Source organism: Magallana gigas, chromosome 6, assembly GCF_963853765.1.
Source record: "Magallana gigas chromosome 6, xbMagGiga1.1, whole genome shotgun sequence".
NCBI classification, from domain to species: domain Eukaryota; kingdom Metazoa; phylum Mollusca; class Bivalvia; order Ostreida; family Ostreidae; genus Magallana; species Magallana gigas.
In genome coordinates, this window is record NC_088858.1 from 27,456,677 (window position 1) to 27,477,537 (window position 20,861).

The 20,861-nt window shown below is 38.9% G+C and overlaps 1 protein-coding gene across 1 annotated transcript; it reads left to right on the forward strand.

Annotated features, from left to right (window-relative positions):
* The first annotated feature begins 17,537 nt into the window (after positions 1 to 17,537).
* Positions 17,538 to 19,468, forward strand: LOC136276083 (uncharacterized). Its single transcript, XM_066086974.1, has one exon. The coding sequence runs from the start codon at positions 17,538 to 17,540 to the stop codon at positions 19,218 to 19,220; it is 1,683 nt and encodes a 560-aa protein (XP_065943046.1). The 3' UTR covers positions 19,221 to 19,468.
* The last annotated feature ends 1,393 nt before the right edge of the window (positions 19,469 to 20,861 follow it).

A 20,861-nucleotide genomic window follows, 5' to 3' on the forward strand; every position in this document is an offset into this window, starting at 1 on the left:
AGAATCTTTGTTTCCTAAAGAGAAAAGAGGGCGTATACATTTTTAACTCACCTGAGCTGAAAGCTCAAGTGAACTTTTCTTATCACATTTTGTCTGTAGTCTGTCTGTCCGTCCGTCTGTCTGAAAGTAACCTTTTCACATTTTCAACATCTTCTCAAGAACTACTGGGCCAATTTCAACCAAACTTGGCACAAGTCATCCTTAGGCAAAGGGGATTCAAAGTTGTGAAAATTAAGGGCCATGCCCTTTTTCAAGGGGAGATAATTAGAAATTAATGAAAAATTTTGAGAACTTAAAAAAAATCTTCTTATCAAGAACCATTTGGCCAGGAAAGCTGAAACTTGTGTGGCAGCATCCTCAGAGGGTGTAGATTCAAGTTAATACAAATCATTGTCCCCGGGAATAAGGTGGGGCCACAATGTGGGTCAAAGGTTTTTATAGGAATATATAGAGAAAAACTTAAAAAATCTTCTTCTCATAAACTCATGAGCCAGAAAAGCTAAAACTTGTGTGGAAGCATCCTCAGGTAGTGTAGATTCAAAGTTGTGAAAATCATGACCCCTGGGGATAGGGTAAGGCCACAATGGGGGTGAGGTGGGGGGGGTCAAAGTTTTACATAGGAATATATAGGGTAATCTTTGAAAATATTTTTTAGGTCACCTGAGTCACTCGGGTGACCTATTGCCATTGGTCTTCGTCCGTCATCTAGCATCGTGCGTTTACAATTTTACATTTTTATCTTCTTCTTGAAAACTACCAGGCCAATCGTTACCATTTTTGATGTGAAGCATCTCTATGGTAAGAAGAATCTAAATTGTGAAATTCATGGCTCTACCATCCCTGGGGTGCCACGGGCGGAGCCAAATATGCAAAAAAAAGCCAAATTTTCAAAAATCTTCTTTTCTACTTCCACTTATGTGAGGAAAAAACTGAATGTATGGTTATGATGTCCATGAGACCCTCTACCAAAATTATGAAATTCATGACCCCTGGGTCATGGGTTCAGGTTCTAGAGTGGGGCCAATATGGCCATATAGTAAAAATGTATTAAATCTTAGAAAATCTTCTTCTCTACTCCGATTTATATTTTTTAAAAACTAAATGCATGATTATGATGTCCATGAGGCCCTCTACCAAAATTGTGAAATTCATGACCCCTGGGTCATGGGTTCAGGCTCTAGGGTGGGGCCAATATGGCCATATAGTAAAAATGTATTAAATCTTAGAAAATCTTCTTCTCTACTCCCATATATATTTGTTAAAAACTAAATGCATGATTACGATGTCCATGAGGCCCTCTACCAAAATTATGAAATTTATGACCCCTGGGTCATGGGTTCAGGCTCTAGGGTGGGGCCAATATGGCCATATAGTAAAAATGTTTTAAATCTTAGAAAATCTTCTTCTCTACTCCGATTTATATTTGTTAAAAACTAAATTCATGATTATAATGTCCATGAAGCCATCTACCAAAATTGTGAAATTCATGACACCTGGGTCAGGGGTTCAGGCTTGGGGGGGGGGGGGGCAATATGGCCATATAGTAAAAATGTATTAAATCTTAGAAAATCTTCTTCTCTACTCCGATTTATATTTGTTAAAAACTAAATGCATGATTACGATGTCCATGAGGCCCTCTTCCAAAATTATGAAATTCTTGACCCCTGGGTCAGGGGTTCAGGCTCTAGGGTGGGGCCAATATGGCCATATAGTAAAAATGTATTAAATCTTAGAAAATCTTCTTCTCTACTCCCATATATATTTGTTAAAAACTAAATGCATGATTATGATGTCCATGAGACCCTCTACCAAAATTGTGAAATTCATGACCCCTGGGTCATGGGTTCAGGCACAAGGGTGGGGCCAATATGGTCATATTGTAAAAATGTTTTAAATCTCAAAAAAGATCTTCTTCTCTACTCCCACACATGTGGGCAAAAAAACTGAATAAATGGTTATGATGTCCATTAACTCCTCTACCAAAATTGTGAAATTCATGGCCTCTTGGTCAGGGGTTCAGGACATGAGGTTGAGGGGGGGGGGGAGGCAATATGGCAATATAGTGTTAATGCATATAATGTTTAAAAATGTTCTTCTCTTTTCTCACACATCTGTATTACAAACTGACTTATAATTATGTTTACCAGGAAGTCCTCTACTGAAAGTTTAATTTTCATTTCCCCTGGAGTATGGGTTTTGACTCTAGGGCAGGGCCAAAATGGATGTATAGGTGTTAATGCATATAATGTTAAAAAATTATCTTCTTTACTTCCACACAGCTGAAAGGAAAACTGAATTCATGATTTTGTAGACTAGATCTTTAAGTTTTTCGCAAAAATTATAGGTTTCATAGTTCTTTTTGAAAGATTTCAGGCAGGGAGGTGGTCGTCATTACAAAGAAGATGGGTGGATAAGGCGTGTAAAATGCCCATACGCGATCGGACTGGCTATTGAAAAATTAAAGTATCAATAAATCTCATGGTTTTTTTTAAATCATTTAAAACAATACATATTTAACGAATCATTGATTTTTAACCTATAGGTATGTTCAATAGTTGGAATATCTTGACTCAAACAGGCGTATACGTATCAAAACCTGCAAATACTGTCATTTTTTAGAACTTCAAGGCATTTTCTTTTATAGAGTGGGTCTGAGCTCCATATTCTTCTCATAGTCTAATTAAGGTCTATTGGAAAACAAACCGATTTCAATCAACAAAAACGTGGAGAGATGACCCACTATACATTAAAAATATCATTTTGTATCCCAACAACTGACCGTTTTGAAAAAATAATACAAGTCCGGTAGTTCGTGACCTTAGTCACACATAATATTTAAAAAGCCCACTTTGTTGTGTCTGAAATAGCTCAGTGGTTAGAGTACCTGGCATAAACTAACCTTATATATCTAGGGTTTTTATGTTACGGGTTCGATACCACCAAAATTTTCGACAATATTTTTTTTCTTATTTATTGTTAAATATATCAAAAACTGAATATTGTTAGAAATTTTGCTTCTGCAAAGTTGTATTATGATATATTTGAATAGATTTAATCGGGGAAAAATAAATTTAAAATTGTATTTCACTACTAAACCGAATGGGCATTTGCGCCATCTTATTCCCCCATCTTCTTTATATTTTTTCTACTCCAGAATGAAACCTAATTAATTAAATGCATATATGCTACTCAGGTGACCGTTAAGGCCAATTGGCCTCTTGTCTCAAAAACTAATCAGCCAGGAAAGCTGAAACTTGTGTGGAATCATCTCAGGTAGTTTAGATTCAAAGTTGTGAAAATTATGACCCCGGTGGTAGGGTTGGCCACAATTGGAGGGGGGGGGGGGGGTCCAAGTTTTACATAGAAATATATCGGATAAAACTTTAAAAATCTTCGTCTTAGAAACTTAACAGCCAGAAAAGCTGATAATTGGGGAGAAGCATCCTCAGGTAGTGTAGATTCAAAGTTGTGAAAATCATGATCCATGGGGGTAGGTTGGGGCCACAATAGGGGGGGGGGGTGTAGAAGTTTAACATAGGAATATATAGAGTAAATCTTTAAAAATCTTTTTCTCAGAAACTAATCGGCCAGGAAAGCTGAAATTTGTTCGGAAGCATCTTCAGGTAGTGTAGAATCAAAGTTGTGAAATCATGACCCATGGGGGGTAGGTTGGGGCCACAATTGGAGGTGGGTGTAGACGTTTAACTTAGGAATATATAGAGTTAGTCTTAAAAATCTTCTTTTCAGAAACTAATCAGCCAAATGATTCTTAATTATTGTTAAGACTTTGGCCCCAGGACAGTTCTTCGGCCTCACAAGAAGGTTCAGAGTTTGATGTAGGTGTATATCCCATATATAAACTTGTAGATATTAAGGATCTTTTTGAGAACTGCAATGCTCAACATGTGATATGACTATAAAATCATCCTGTTAGAAAAGGGACTTATGATTATAAACATATGAATATGCAGGGGGGGGGGGCTTTATTTATACAGGATCTACATGTATCATTGTACATTGTCCAGATAGTTTGTATCATGACTCCATTAAGCTTAATTTATCGTACTTATTGTCCCTCAGGTGAGCAATGTGGTCCATGGGCCTCTTGTTTAACCAAAAAATTGACAAGTGATCATTTTTAGCTCGCCTGAGCTGAAAGCTCAAGTGAGCTTTTCTGATCACTTTTTGTCCGGAGTCCGTCCGTCCGTCTGTCTGTCTGTAAACTTACATTTTCAACTTCTTCTCAAGAACAGCTGAGCCAATTTCAACTAAACTTGGCACAAAGCATCACTGGGTAAAGGGAATTCAATGTTGTTAAAAAGAAGGGCCACGCGCTCTCCCTCAAGGGGAAATAATTAGGATTTATTGAAAATTTGTTAATATTTTAAAAGAATCATCATCTCAGAAACCATTTGGCCAAAAAAGCCGAAACTTGTGTGGAAGCATCCTCGGAGGGTTTAGATTTAAGTTTGTTCAAATCATTGTTCCCAGGGGTAAGGTGGGGCCACAATAGGGGGGGGGGGGAGGTTGAAGTTTTACATAGAATACATACATGTAGAGTAAATCTTTTTCTCCGAAATCTATCATTAAGGAAATCTGAAACTTGTGTGGAATTTTTCTCATGTATTGTAGATTTAAAGTTGTGAAAATCATGACCCCGAGCGGTAGGGTGTGATCACAATGGGGGGGGGGGGGGGGTGTCTTACTTTTACATAGGAATATAAAGTGTAAATCTTAAAAAAAATATTCTTTTCAAAAACCATTTGGCCTGAAAAGCTGAAACTTGTGTGGAAGCATCCTCAGAGGGTGTAGATTCAAGTTTGTACAAATCATTGTTCCCGAGAATAAGGTGGGGCGATAATGTGGGTCAAAGTTTTTTATAGAGTCAAATTTAAAAAATCTTTTTTCTCAGAAACTAATCAGCATGGAAAGCTTAAACTTGTGTGGAAACATCTTTATGTAGTGTAGATACAAATTTGTGAAAATCATGACTCTGGGGGTAGGGTGGAGCCACAATGCCACAATTGGGGGAGGTCGAATTTTTACATTGGAATATATAGTATACATCTTTGAAAATCTTCTTCTCAGAAACTTATCAGCCAGTAAAGCTGAAACTTGTGTGAAAGCATTCTCAGGTAGTGTAGATTCAAGTTTGTTCATTTCATGGTCCCGGGGGGGGGGGGGGGGGGGGGGTATTTAAAATATCTTTTTTTTTAAACCATTTGCCTAGAATAGCTGTTTATTTACTGAAAGCAATCTCAGATAATGTAGATTTAAAGTCTTTCAAATCAAAACCTTGAGGAGTAGGGTGGGGCCACATTAGGATTCCAGTTTTACTAAAGAAAATATTTAATTATTCACAAAAAATGAAATGTAATGATATTTAGTTTTACTTATATGCAAGCATTTTTACATATTGCTGATTCTTTCAAATTGTTTAGACTTTTCCCCCTGGACGATTCTTGGGCATCGAGCTCACAAGGGGTTAAGAGTTTGATGTAGGTTTATATCCTTTAAGGTGGAATAACACATCGTCACGAAATGGCTCACCTCTGATCGAAACGACATTTCGTTATATTAAAAGGATTTCATCGACGGCAACATGTACCTTTCTTCATAGCCGGGTGGTGGGTTTTTTTTTTTTACATGAAATTAAAGTTAAAAGTGTTTGGCTTGTGATCCGTACTGTTGGGCTTGGGATCCGTACATCCCGAGTTCGAATATATTGGGGGCTTTCGCAGGGCTGTTAAGGAAGCGTATGGAATCTGAGTTACATGTAATTCCGTGAAATCACAAATCTTAGTATGTAAATATTCAAATATCTAAGTAGACCAAAAAATAAATAAAAAATACTGAAGACAATTTTTTTTCAGAAATTAGTTTGTATTACGTAGATTTACAAACTGATGACGTCATGTCTAAAAGTTAAATGTCTTGTGAATTTGATCGGAAAGCATTGTAAACATTTTTAAAATACAACTAATCTAAGAACTCTAATAAAGTATTATAGAGTGATGTATTGAGAATTGAACATAAGAAAACTTGGAGAGATGTTAGTTTTATCAATCATTCGCTAAAAGGTATGTAAATTTGCATTTATTTCTCGACCAGGCTTTCCTCTGCCGTTGTTTACGATATAAAAATCCGACTAGAACAACACTACCCCGTATATGTTGAACTTGAAATTTTATACGTATCGTTAGTTTGATCAATGCTTAAAGTGCTGCTAGGATTCCATGTTGTGTATTGTTTTGATGCAACATACCGTTTTCGGTTCAAACTTTATAAAAGTTGGGAAGGTTTTACGAGAGCCGGACGAATAACTATTTAATCAAGAAGAACATAGAATTCTAGCAGCTAAAGTGATTTTACTATTGAACGAATCAACAACACAAATCACTTAGGAAAAACCGTATACTAACAACTAAGAATAAAGAAGATAAAACACAAGACAGACAACGTGCAACTGGCCTCGGTCTGACTAACGGAGCAACACTACAACGATACCCCGGATCCCGAACCCGATCCCAAATAACATTTAAATTTACCCCCGAAATACACTACATTCCCCCCCCCCCCCCATTTTGAGGAAGAATGCCCCAATTCCGACCCACCGAAGCCATTTACATCACAAATACACAATGATACATAACAAAGTATATAACCCCTGTGATGGACAATTCATAATGTACTTAAACTAAGATAAGAACACATACATTAACTGTCAATTAATCACGTCACAACGGAAAGTTCACACACAGTAACTGCAATGATTACACACAACAGAGTCTATCATCTTATCCGAGCATCAGGATACGCAATGGGCGGGGTCCATGACACCGGGTCACGCCGGTGTAATGAAGAATAATGACTCCCGTAGAATAATGACCGGGGGTCATTTTTCTACGTAGAATAATGACCCCCTAGCTGAAGAATAATTGGATTTTTCTGAAGAAAAAAGACCCAGGGGTTATTTTTTCTTCATGTTAAACATAACGAAAAATGACCCCTTTAAAAAAATGACCCCCCCCCCCCCACCCGTAAACATGAATAGAAATTGGTTACCCCGTATCCAAGATATGACTTTGAAATTACTAAATTTTGTACTCTGTTCAACTGATTTTGAAGTTATAAACACCGAACTTGTAAATAAATCGCTGTCAATAGTTTTTCATATCCGTAGCAAGTACGCGCAAAACACTCTGACATTGCCACAAATTGATTGTTAACAGTTACGTTACTTCTCTCGTCGACATACGGCGGAAAATGACGCAAATAAAGAAAGATTCATACACAATGAGGATATTGTGTGATAATTAACGAACAATAATCATGAAAGAATAGTTGTTGCAATGATATTAGCCATATTCATTGGTGAATGAATTGTCAATCGAAGAATGATACATGTATATATCTTCATGGAAGAAGACTAAGGGGGCAGGTAACGTAGGAATATGAACATATACTTCTTATTTACATTTCTTGGGGAAAGTGATTTTTAAAAAAATCATTCTGCGTTAGTTTTATTTTGTGATCATGAATAGACTTTCTTTCAGAGCAAATTTGTGAAGAGTACCTGACTATAGTAAATTTTGATAGATAACACTGATCGATTATGATAAGAAAAGAATGTTTCTAAAAGCGTTGATAAGAGGTAAGGGCCCATGTTAGGGGTTTATATCCCGCTTGATTTTGATCACATGATCTTTATTGTATCCAAGGTTACCAATGCTCATACAAACTATTGAAGCATTAATCATCTTGATATTAACTAAACTTACTAAAGTATGCCGAAGATAAAGTAAAAAATATTTTCTGTACGAGTACTCTCAGTACTTTGACGATTTCCCTTATTGGCCATCAACCTCTACTGGCGTAATGGCTGATGTCAGTGCCTACTAACTTCAGCTTGGTTTTAATGCCTAATAGTGGAGTAAACTTTTCATAATTTTGGTTTCATCTTTAATTCTGGGTGATAAACTAGTATACCCAGCAGTTTGTATTGTGGAAATCCTCAATGCAAGTATAATTCATGAACAATATGAAGAATATAGAAGATGCGACGGCGAAGTGCGAAGATGCGAAGACGGAAGTGCTAAGTTGCGAAGGCGAAGAAGTGATACTACTATCGCTTCTTCGCCTTTGCAACTTGGCACTCTCGCCTTCGAATCTTCGCGCTTTCGTCTTTTTAGCTCACCGAGACGAAGTCAATGGGAGCATACGCTATACCCCCGGTGTCGGCGTCCGGAGCTGGTTAAAGTTTTAGTTGCAGCTCCTGTATCTAAGCTATTACTTGTCCTCTCTTCACCAAAATTACATGGATGATGCATCTGGACCTACTGAATCTGGTTCCTAACTTTCAGATGCTGGAGGAGGGTAAGGTTTTTGGAGCAGGTTAAAGTTTTTGTTGCAGGTGCCCTTTAATAGCGATATCTAAGTTACTGCTGGTCCTAAATTCATTAAACTTCTATGGATGGTGCGTCTTATGATACTGATGCACCTGACAGACCTAAATGCTGAATCTGAGCCACAGGTTTCGCATGCTGGAGGAGGTTAAGATTTTAAGAGCTGGTTAAAGTTTTTGAAACAGGTGCCCTCTGATGATGATATCTTAGTTATTACTTGTCCTAACTTCACTAGACTTCCATGGATGGTGCGTCTTATTATACTGATGTACCTGACAGGCTTGAATGCTGAGTCTTAGCCATAGGTTTCGGATGCTGGATAATGTGAATTTTTTTTGGAACAGGTAACATGTTTGATAGATAATAGTACTATTTCAAACTTGCAAAGCTGATTAAACTGTAAAATGAGTGAATCGCAGATGTAACTTCAGATGCAAAACTTGATCTCCATTATTAAGGATGCTCAAAATATATATCTTAGTTATTTCAGGTCCTAACTTCACCTAACCTGAATGGATGGTGTGTCTTGTGATACAGATGCACCTGACAGGCATGGATGCTGAATCAGAGCCATAGGTTGGAGATGCTGAAGGAGGTAAAAGTTTTAATTGCTGGTGCCCTCTGATGATGATATCTTAGTTATTACTTGAATGCTGAATCAGAGCCATAGGTTTATGATTCTTGATGAGGTTTAGTTTTTTGGAACAGGTCACATGTTTTATAGATGATAGCTTGCATAGTTGATTTAACTATATTATAAAGGACACGCAGAAGTTACTTTAGATGCAGAGCCTGATCTCCATTATCAAGGATCCTACCTCACTCAAACCTGCTTGATAGATAGATGTGGTTGTTGTTAAATGACGTAACATGAGTCCTATGATATAGTATTGTATGATTTGAAACACTATTGTTTAATAAGATACAAAATATTACCATATGTTATATTGTAAAACGTTATATGATACGATAAAACATTGTATCAATTTTTTGATATTTTATGATATGATGTTGTATCATGATATTGTTGATGTATAGTATTGATAATTATGATAGAATATTGTATAATATTATATTGTATTATTTATTAATTATCTAATAACATGATACTATTACATATGATATTGCAATATATAATATTGCATCCTATGATATTATATTGTATATTCTTTGATATTGTATCATACAGTATTGTATAATATGATATTGGTTTCTGTAATATAGAATAATATAACATGAAATTGTATATATGATATTAAAATATCATATCATACGATATTGTATAATATGATATTGGTTTATATGATATATTATCATATCACATGAAATTGTATTTTATGATATTTAAATATATATTATTGGATCATAAGATACAATATGTATAATATCATTGTATTTTATAATATTTTACTCTATCCCATGATATTGTATCATTTATATGATACAATGTTGTATCAAATTATATGTTATTATATAATACAATATCATATTATGTATCAAATATGAAACAGTATCATACAATACTATGTCATACTTTAATATTTACATTCACTTTCTTTCCCCCTATCAAATTGCATTGATTTATTTGAGTGATATTTACGACAACATAGAAGACCCAATCACCAAATCTGGTGCGTATGAATACATTTAGTATTCCTTCAGTATTTCTCGAAGAACAAGATTTGACTCTTCTCGCGACTTCAAACCGGATAACGACCTGATATTATACTTACGCTGATAAATATTTCATTAATGTAAATATATTTTGACAGTTAAATGAATTCAATTGATTAATTTCTTAGTTTACCAAGAGTAAATTCATTAAATTACAGAAAGAAAAATAAAATTGTGTTATTAGAATTTAAAACGCTTTGCACTATTTTTGTCAGCATATTTCGGCTGTTCCAGTGGCCATTCTGTTAATTTGGCATTACTCGTTGAATAAGATAGAGCTTTAAAAAAAAAAATCATATCTGCGGGAAGAAAATAATTGTTTAAAAAACGTAACTATAAGCATTGATTCATTATTTTTTGAAAAATGAAGTCTTATAATTGCAACGATGAGTGCAAACAAATTTTCATATTTTTATACAATTTGTATACACATACCGCTGCAGTTATGAGACCACATCTTTAAAAAAATAATGGTTCAATGCTTAATTATACAATATAATATCATATGTTTCAATGTTATGATGTATTATTGCAATATGATATTGTTTCATATAATACTATATTGTATTATGTTTTATGATACTCTATTATTTGATCAAATACAATTATAATGTATAACACATTACAATGCCATATCATACGTTACAATATCATATCACAATTTTTACGGTATTTTATAGTAATATATGATATATATTGTAAGTTTGAAAGGATGCAATTTTAATTTTATATTATTTTATTGATTAACATATGAACATATGATTATCATACAATTTTTTAACAGATAATATACTATATTGTTTCAAAACAGAATCCATGAATATCCAAGATCATAAAGGATGGTTTTCATATAATATGATAAAGGTGGTCTCATAAAGATGATTCCTCGCCTCGGTGAGCTTTGTAATCTGTGATTACCTATGTTTTATAATTGCAGAGCTCTCCATCGTTTAAAGGGTTCCGAGGCATATTTTATTTTTATTTTTTAATTAATAAAAATAAATTATCCAGGAGGATAGGGTCCGGATTCCCTCTCCCGTTTTACTGCGTAAAATTAATAATATTGAATTTTCCGGGGGCGGACCCCCTCTCCCGCTCTAGATCCATGCCTGAGCAAGGGGTGTCGCATAATGAAATTAGAATGTTACTGTTTCGGTCAACGGCAAACAGACGGCTGGCAAGTGACAGGAGTCTAGAAGTGCATATGTACACTTTGTGGCGGACATTAAATTTTGTGTGGAGTAGATAATGATTAGGCCTAGCCAGCACTGGTAAACATATATGTTACATGTACACATTAAACTATTTATAAACATTCATAGTAAGCGCGATGGTCTAGCGCATGCGTACCAATAACAGCATGGATTAATCGGAAAACGTTGGCGAGTACGGTGCCTGTATTAAAATCTATGTAATCGACCGAGACTTACTGAATGCAATCAAAAAAGGCGAAAGTGCGAAGATTCGAAGGCCAGAGTGCAAATTGGGAAGGAGCGATAGTAGTATCGCTCCTACGCCTTGGCACATTCGCGCTTTAGGCATCACATCTTCGCGCTTCATCGTCGCATCTTCGCACTTTTGCTCCTTCGCCTTCGCCCTATCGACTTTGCAACTTAAGTCGAAGTGGCCCTATCGACACACCATAGATATATGTAAATGTAATTGTTAAGATGACAACCATACCCCGATGGATACGTCAATATCTTGTTATAACGGAAGGACTTTTATTTTCTAAGATAAACCCCTTCTTTCACTTTAAGTTTATTTGAATATGAATTATAATTTATGTTACTCTCTGTAAACTGCAGCAGTAAAAATTACAATAGTGTAAAGACTATTTCACAAATAATAAAAAAAAATATACTGAAAAACTTTAATTTACAAGGGGACATTATTCTACAGGGGTCACTTTTCTTCATGTGGAGTGTGCTCATTTTTATGAAAATGACACTTATTCTTCAGGTAAAGGGGTCATTTTTCTACGTAGAATAATGACCGGGGGTCATTTTTCGGCGTAGAATAATGACCGGGGGGTCATTATTCTACGTAGAAAAATGACCCCCGGTCATTCTTCTACGGGGGTCATTATCCTTCATTACACCGGCCTCTCACATCCATAGGGTGGTCCTGGCGTACAAATGTCCTCCCGCAATCCAGAGGGTGAGTTTGCCTTAAACATGGCCAGCTTGCTTGCTCCAACGCTGAGGTTGCCAGTGCCCAAGGAGCATGTCAGCCTGTAATGGCGCAACGTATACATGATGCCTGACATGGGTCCCTCCCATCTCTACAAGAACATCCCCGAGGAAACCCACCGTCATGGTTTCCCCGCCACCAGCTAGACTCACATCTTTGCTTGCAATAATTTCCGGGCGAGGAGACATCTGATCTTGAATGCTCTGGGCCACAATGGTTATTTCAGTAGCTGTATCAACCACAGCGCTAACCGGAACATTATTCACCTTTACCGGTATTTGCCATGGGCCCTCCGCATAACCTACTGCACCACAAGACCCGACTGACGACACAATGCCCCTTCTCAGCCCCAATTGTCGGAGACTCTTTTGGCCTAGCATGTTTGCTTCCTACACCTGTACCAGCTGAGGACTCTGAACACTTCTTTGTACATTCCCTCCTTAAATGTCCCCGCTACCTGCACTTAAAGCAACGACCGGACACCGATGGCGCTTGCCTTTCACAGAGGTAGATACTCCCGGTTAGGTGGAATAACCGTACCGCCAGAGGTACAACCCAGTCCTTGTGACTGCCTGCCCACGGACACCATGCGTACTTCCCTGCGACATGGGTCAAAGACTTGATGGCTGAGCTGGTATGTCTTCACTCGGTGGACTGCCTCATCTACAGTGGAGGGGGGACTTTCTATCAACTTTCTACCCACTCTCGTGTCATTGCAAATCGCAAGATTGCCTGCCCCTGAAGCACTTCTCCTGGGACTTGAGCCCCTAGAGCCCTCTGTGCAACCTCCATGACACGGTCGCCCCACTGTTCTAAACTCTCCTCTTCCCCTTGGGTCATAAATTAGAACTCCACCTGATATGCAGCCTGAAGTGTTCCCTTACCAAATCTCTGCTCAAATCGTGAGGCTATTTCAGGGAAACTCAATTCCTCACCCCGCGACGAGAGAATATAGAAGTACTTGAGTGCTGGCCCCTCCACTGAAACACTTAGAGCTAACAGACAGTCATCATCATTCCACCCCATAATACCTGGCAAGTGTTCTAAACTTAGCATAGAACAGACCCCACTCTAAGCTACCAGTATACTGAAGACATTTAGCCTCTGTTGGGACATTCCTCCTTGACCTTGAACAACTATGGGGGTACTAACAAAACATCACTATCACCTGGTGTCATACCGGCTCCGAGGTTACCATCAGTTGCCACCCCGCTGCCAGAATGACTCCTACCATACCCTTGTCCTGCCAGAAGACTTGAGTGGCCTTGGTTTCCAGGGGAATCCCTACCCTCATGTGAGCTCCCCATCTGAGGCAGAGAAGCCTCAGATACCTTAAGGCCCCCATCAATATACAAAGGTTCCCCACAGGATAGTGCCCCCTTACTTTGGCCAAAATGTATCCCAGCCTGACTGACATGGTTTACCTGACTCTGCCCAAATAAAGTTCCCTGTGACAGAACTACCCCCATACTCACTGGTGTGACACTAGTGTAGCAAGGAACACTTGCTACACTCCTAGTAACTGTTGCTGTGACCACAGTGTTACTAGAATGGGAAAAGGCATCCCCCTGACTGCTGTGCTACGTATACTATTGTTGTCCTCCCTGGGACTAAGTCCCTGAGAGCAACTGCCTACCATGGAGCCTGACAGCCCGATCAGCAGTTGTGTCACTTGGGCCAACTGGGACTCCAAGGCCTCAAGCCTTGCCATTTACAAAGGATCCCTATGTACAGTCCCAACATTCCGTGCATGTCTATCCCCAGCTGAGTCTGTATCCCTAGCTATGCCACCACCATTACACCCCTGGGGAGAGACGCCTCTACCTCCCCAGCACACCTTGGTGGACTAAATGGAGATGAAAGACCGCAAAGGTGGTCATTCCAGTCAGACTTAAATCCCTCCCAGGCAATTGTATCCCTCCCTTGGGCCCCTGCCAAGTCCTCCGGCTCAACTACCATGCCCCCCGGGACACCAATGCCACTCACGAACGAGGAACTCTTCCTACCCTGACTACTCAACCCCAGCCTTCCCTCCATTGTCACAAGATACAATTGAACAACAATGCACTGCCCTACCACAACAATAACATAACATAACACAAACCCAAAACCTACCAAAATTTAAACATGGCCGAACCACGTGGTGTCCCCTAAGCACCACACCGGCCTAAAAAGACCGCTAACACCCTGCTCGCAGCGCCAATAAAGTGATTTTACTATTGAACGAAACAACAACACAAATCACTTAGGTAAAACCGTATATTAACAACTAAGAATAAAGAAGATAAAAGCTGACAAACCACAAGAACACAAGACAGACAACGTGCAACTGGCCTCGGTCTGGCGAACGGAACAACACTACAACGACACCCCGGATCCCGAACCCGATCCCAATTTACATAAAAAATATCCCCTAAATACACTACACAGCGGTTTTGATTAAACTGAAATGTTTTGCCTTCACTTAGTATGTCTATTTTATTTTGGAAACCACGGAGTAATGTTATTCTATCTCATTTTATGTTAAGGAATATACGCAAGCTATTTATAGTTGTCATGCGATAATGCACCAATGTGGCAGTAATGTACTACCCGATTTTATTGCACTGACATCTTTTTTAAAGGATAATACTAAGTTTTTGATCTTATTCAAAATTGTTATATAATTTCATGATTTTGAATATAACGGTCAAAAGAAGACGCTAAATTGCCCATATGCTTCCTTAACACCCTCGCGTTTGCTGTTACTTACTGAATTGAACTTTTTAGATATTCATTTTTATTCCCAAACTGCAAATTTTTCGCTTATTTGACATATGTACAGTTTATTTATCATAATATCTTTCATAATCAGATAATTTACTGTTAATTCGAGTGACTTGTTCTAGGTGTGTTATTTAAACAATTATTTAGAATTTTTTGAGAACTGCAATGCTCAACAGGTGATGTGACTTTATATTCATCCTGTTAGAAAAGGGGAAACAGGACTTTATTGTAAACATAAGAATGTCCAGGTGAAAAAACTTATACAGGATCTGCATGTATTATACTACATTGCCAAGATAGTTTGAATTATGTCTCTGTTAAGCTGATTTTATCATACCCATTGTTACTTAGGTGAGCGATGTGGCCCATGGGTCTCTTGTATAGTTACGTATTGTTGGATATTTCAATTGTTCGTTCCCAACATGAAAACAATTTCAAAATAATTCATTGCAAGAAAAGAATTGGTGTTTGAATCAAACTCTTATCTTTAGTTAGACACAGTGTCATTTGATAAATTTATATATTCACGAACAGACGCCGTGATACATGTAGATAAATGCTAGGAGCTTGTCGTCCTCTGACGTGGCACCCTGTTCCAAGTTCCCGACTCTGGATGTGTAACATAGAACAAATCGTAGCGTTTTAAGGAATAAATTTTTTGCCCATGAAGGAACGGGCCTCGAATCTCCTTAAAAGTGTAAAATCATAACCCACACCGCAAATACACAAGACAAGCAGACGATAACAATACAGAAGGAAAAGTAAATACCTGCAACATGCAGACGGAAAAGTAAATACCTGCAAAGTAAGAACATTTGTTTGATGTTAAGTTAAAAAAAAATTATTGCAAGGTTAAAATCATTAATTTAAATAAAAGAATGTATTAACGAATTAACGAATCAATATTATAACTTGAGTTTATTTAATTAAAAATTATCAGTTTTTACATATTTATTCTTTAGATTTTCATGTTTACATGTTTCAACGGGGGGGGGGGGGGGGGGGGGGTGTTAAAAATGAAACTTAAATAATTATTTTTTGAATATACATATTATCCCTTTAAATATGTAATAACTATTTTATTCATAATAAACTTTTCGCGTATAATTGCTGTTTTCAATTTTACAGAGTGTGTTAGTCCGTTTCTTAAAGATATGTACTTTAAAAATGGTCATTTTAATAGAATTTGTTTACTGAAATAAATACTTATTCTGTGAATATATTTCTGCTAACTTGATTCTTTTAAGGTTTGACATCGCATGTGTATCAGCCCCATCATAATTTATGCATAGATAAAAGGGGGATCAAGTTTTACATTGAAATATATAGAGAAAATCTTTCAAAATCTTCACCTCAAAATCTATCAAGCCAGAAAAGCTCAAATTAAAATGGAAGCATTCCATGATAGTGTAGCTTCAAGTTTGTTCAAATCATGGTCCCCGGGGGTAGGGTGGGGCCACAATAGGGGGATCAAAGTTTACAAAGGAATATATATAGAGAAAATCTTTTAAAATCGTCTTCTCAATAACTATCAGGCCAGAAAAGCTCAAATTAAAATGGAAACATACTCAAGTAGTGTAGATTCAAGTTTGTTCAAATCAATGTCCCCGGGGATAGGGTGGGGCCACAATAGGGGGATCAAGCCTTACTAAGGAATATAAAGAGAACATCTTTCAAAATCTTTGAAGCGGGCAGCTTACTAATGTATTTTTGGTTAGAGTTATTCCCCTTTGATTTATTGATTTTTGATGATTTAATTAATGTTCCTAATAATGACGAATGAGTTTGCTTATTATTTTTATACAATAATAAATATTTAATGTAAATAAGTTGTAATGTATAAGTATTTTTTGGATTAGGTTGGATTAGTTTGTTTATTTTTGATTTCCTGTTTTAAGATACCACGAATTATTTTAGGCCGGCACATATATAGGGACAGTGTCTAATGCGTTACAAGAACGACTGTTTGGGGTTAAACTTGAACAGGTATGGCTAGATTGAGTGTGCGGACATCCCTGCTCTATCTAATCTTCGTGTTATCTAACCTACGATACAGAGTGTGCGGTCATCCCTGCTCTGTGTCGCATCAATACATGTGTGCGGTCATCCCTGCTTGTATTGGTGGTGGTTGCGGCGGAGCACTAATGTGTGGTCATCCCTGCTGGTGTTCTGGCCTTTCTAGCGCAAGTGTGCGGCACTCCCTGCTTGCGTTAGGTTGCGTTGTTGGCGTACGTGTGCGGTCATCCCTGCTTGCGTTAACGTTGGTACCTGTTCAGTTGCGTAGGTGTGCGGTCATCCTTGCCTGCGTAACGTTGAGTCCCTATCTATGTGCAGGAGCGGTGATTAAAGTCTGCACTTGTAAATATTGGCAGCAATCAGGGCTATCCGATTCTATCTCGGGTACGGGCCCGCGGGGATCACAGGCAGTGACCCCCTTGCACGTTACATAAAATTTGGTGGCAGCGGTGGGATACCCTGAAATTGCTGCAGAGAGGGAGAATGGACGATATTGACGAAGAGATTACTTTTCGAAGGGAGAAGATTGGGGAGATGCGGGAGCGCAGTGACATGAAGACATCACCCCCATTGCAAGAAAGACGCGCTCTGATAAGAGGTTTTGCAGGGAACACCATGCGCAAAGACGAGGAATACCTATGTGATCATCACTCTTCTAATGAAACACATGCAAACCCGCGCAGCAACGAGATGTTTCCTGACTATTTTGAGCTGTACAATACGCCAAATAGAAAGACGAGTCATTTGCCAGAAGAATATGACACTTGGTCTTTGCACAGAGCTGATGCGTTTGGGAAATCTAGGGAAAGGTTCACAAGCCCCGAGATAAGTAGTACACTGGAAGATGCCTACGAATCGCAAAATTCCATTATACCAGCTACTTATGATGGCAGTGGTCAATGGATCGATTACCACGCGCACTATGAAGCTTGTTCTGAAATAAATGGTTGGAGTTACGCTACCAAAGGTCTCTACCTGGCAGCTTCCCTCCGAGGCAGTGCACAAGGATGTCTTCGCAATATCCCAAAGGGTGAAAAACCAGGCTACGAAACACTTGTGTTAGCTTTGGAAGATAGATTTGCTCCACCAAGTCAAGCAGAGCTCTACAGAGTGCAAATGAGAGAGCGTCGTCAGAGAGCTGGTGAAACTTTTTCAGAGCTGGGACAGGCCATTCAGAGACTTGCAAACATGGCATACCCAACTGCCACTTTTGAATTCAGAGATATGTTAGCCAGAGATCACTTTGTGGACGCGCTGGACAATTCTGAGGTGCGCATTCGTATACAGCAATCCAGACCGAGAAGCTTGAACGATGCAGTGAAGCTAGCTGTTGAATTGGAGGCGCACCGAAGAGCAGAGAGGAAATGCTATGCACGCCATCTCAATGTTGAGCCCTCATCTGATAAGCTAGTGGAACTGGTAAAAGCACTGTCTGCTAAGATCGAGTCTCTCCAGACGGATTTGAGGTATTTACAACTTCAACGCAGCAAGGATAATGCACAGGATACTGCCTCATCATCTAAACGTAGGTTATGCTATTTTTGTAGAAAACCGGGACACCTGCGGAGAGATTGCGTAGTGAGAAAGCAAAGCAAGTCCAAGCAATTAAGAAGGCGGCGTAGAAGTAGAGCAGAAAACCAGACTTGTAAGAGTGATTCCAGTTACAGTGGAAAGAATGCTAGTCAACAAGATGAACCCCTGAACGGAGATGTAGCACAGCAACTTGTTGAAGACTTGTCCAATGGATGCTACCGCGTAGGTATCGTAAAGTCTGTGCCAAACTCCAACGAGAGAAAAATGGTTAAGGACCAAGTTCCTTGCGAGAAGATTGTTGCTAACAGCTCCAGTGTTACGGTTGGCAGAACCCTCCAGTCAGCTAAAGGCAAAAAAAAGGACCCCGAGTGGAAGTTGGCCAGAAGATGCAAGAATGGTCGCAGGCGCAAAGGCATGGACAGAGGATCTCCTGGTATTCGCTGTAGAAGAGGCAAGAAAAGTTCGTCCGAACAGTTGAGACCCCACGGTGTCGTGGCAGATGGCAGCAGATTGCAGGCATCGGATAATATGCCTGGTGAAGTCACAATGCTGGGAATTCCTGACTTGAGAGAGAGTCAGATGTTCCACAAGAGGTGGAAGACGTCTAGTGCAAGACGGAAAGTTGAAGTGTAAAGCTTGAGGTGATACAATGCAATTTGTGTCTGTCAGCTGCAGTTGTGCTGTGTGCACGTTGTCCAGGAGAGAAAGGGCCAGCTTTTTTTTTCTTATTGTTATTTTTTGGGGGGTATTTTTTTTACCTGGGATATCACTTCACCTTTTTGTGAAGTTGGGAGTTTTGATTTTAGTTTTGCGAGGACGCAAAATTCTGAGGTGGGGGTAGTGAAGCGGGCAGCTTACTAATGTATTTTTGGTTAGAGTTATTCCCCTTTGATTAAAGTCTGCACTTGTAAATATTGGCAGCAATCAGGGCTATCCGATTCTATCTCGGGTACGGGCCCGCGGGGATCACAGGCAGTGACCCCCTTGCACGTTACATAAAATTTGGTGGCAGCGGTGGGATACCCTGAAATTGCTGCAGAGAGGGAGAATGGACGATATTGACGAAGAGATTACTTTTCGAAGGGAGAAGATTGGGGAGATGCGGGAGCGCAGTGACATGAAGACATCACCCCCATTGCAAGAAAGACGCGCTCTGATAAGAGGTTTTGCAGGGAACACCATGCGCAAAGACGAGGAATACCTATGTGATCATCACTCTTCTAATGAAACACATGCAAACCCGCGCAGCAACGAGATGTTTCCTGACTATTTTGAGCTGTACAATACGCCAAATAGAAAGACGAGTCATTTGCCAGAAGAATATGACACTTGGTCTTTGCACAGAGCTGATGCGTTTGGGAAATCTAGGGAAAGGTTCGATTTTAGTTTTGCGAGGACGCAAAATTCTGAGGTGGGGGTAGTGAAGCGGGCAGCTTACTAATGTATTTTTGGTTAGAGTTATTCCCCTTTGATTTATTGATTTTTGATGATTTAATTAATGTTCCTAATAATGACGAATGAGTTTGCTTATTATTTTTATACAATAATAAATATTTAATGTAAATAAGTTGTAATGTATAAGTATTTTTTGGATTAGGTTGGATTAGTTTGTTTATTTTTGATTTCCTGTTTTAAGATACCACGAATTATTTTAGGCCGGCACATATATAGGGACAGTGTCAAATGCGTTACGAGAACGACTGTTTCGGGTTAAACTTAGACAGGTACGGCTAGATTGAGTGTGAGTACATCCCTGCTCTTTCTTATCTTCGTGTGATTTAACCTACGATACAGAGTGTGCGGTCATCCCTGCTTTGTATCGCATTAATACAAGTGTGCGGTCATCCCTGCTTGTATTAGTGGTGGTGGTTGCGGCGGAGCACTAATGTGTGGTCATCCCTGCTGGTGTTCTGGCCTTTCTAGCGCAAGTGTGCGGCACTCCCTGCTTGCGTTAGGTTGCGTTGTTGGCGTAAGTGTGCGGTCATCCCTGCTTGCGTGAACGTTGGTACCTGTTCAGATGCGTAGGTGTGTGGTCATCCCTGCCTGCGTAACGTCGAGTCCCCATATATGTGCAGGAGCGGTGATTAAAGTCTGCACTTGTAAATATTGGCAGCAATCAGGGCTATCTGATTCTATCTCGGGTACGGGCCCGCGGGGATCACAGGCAGTGACCCCCTTGCACGTTACATCTTTTCCTCAAAAACTATCAGGCCAGGAAAGCTCAAATTAAAATGGAAGCATCCTCAGGTAGTTTAGAATAAAGTTTGTTCCCGG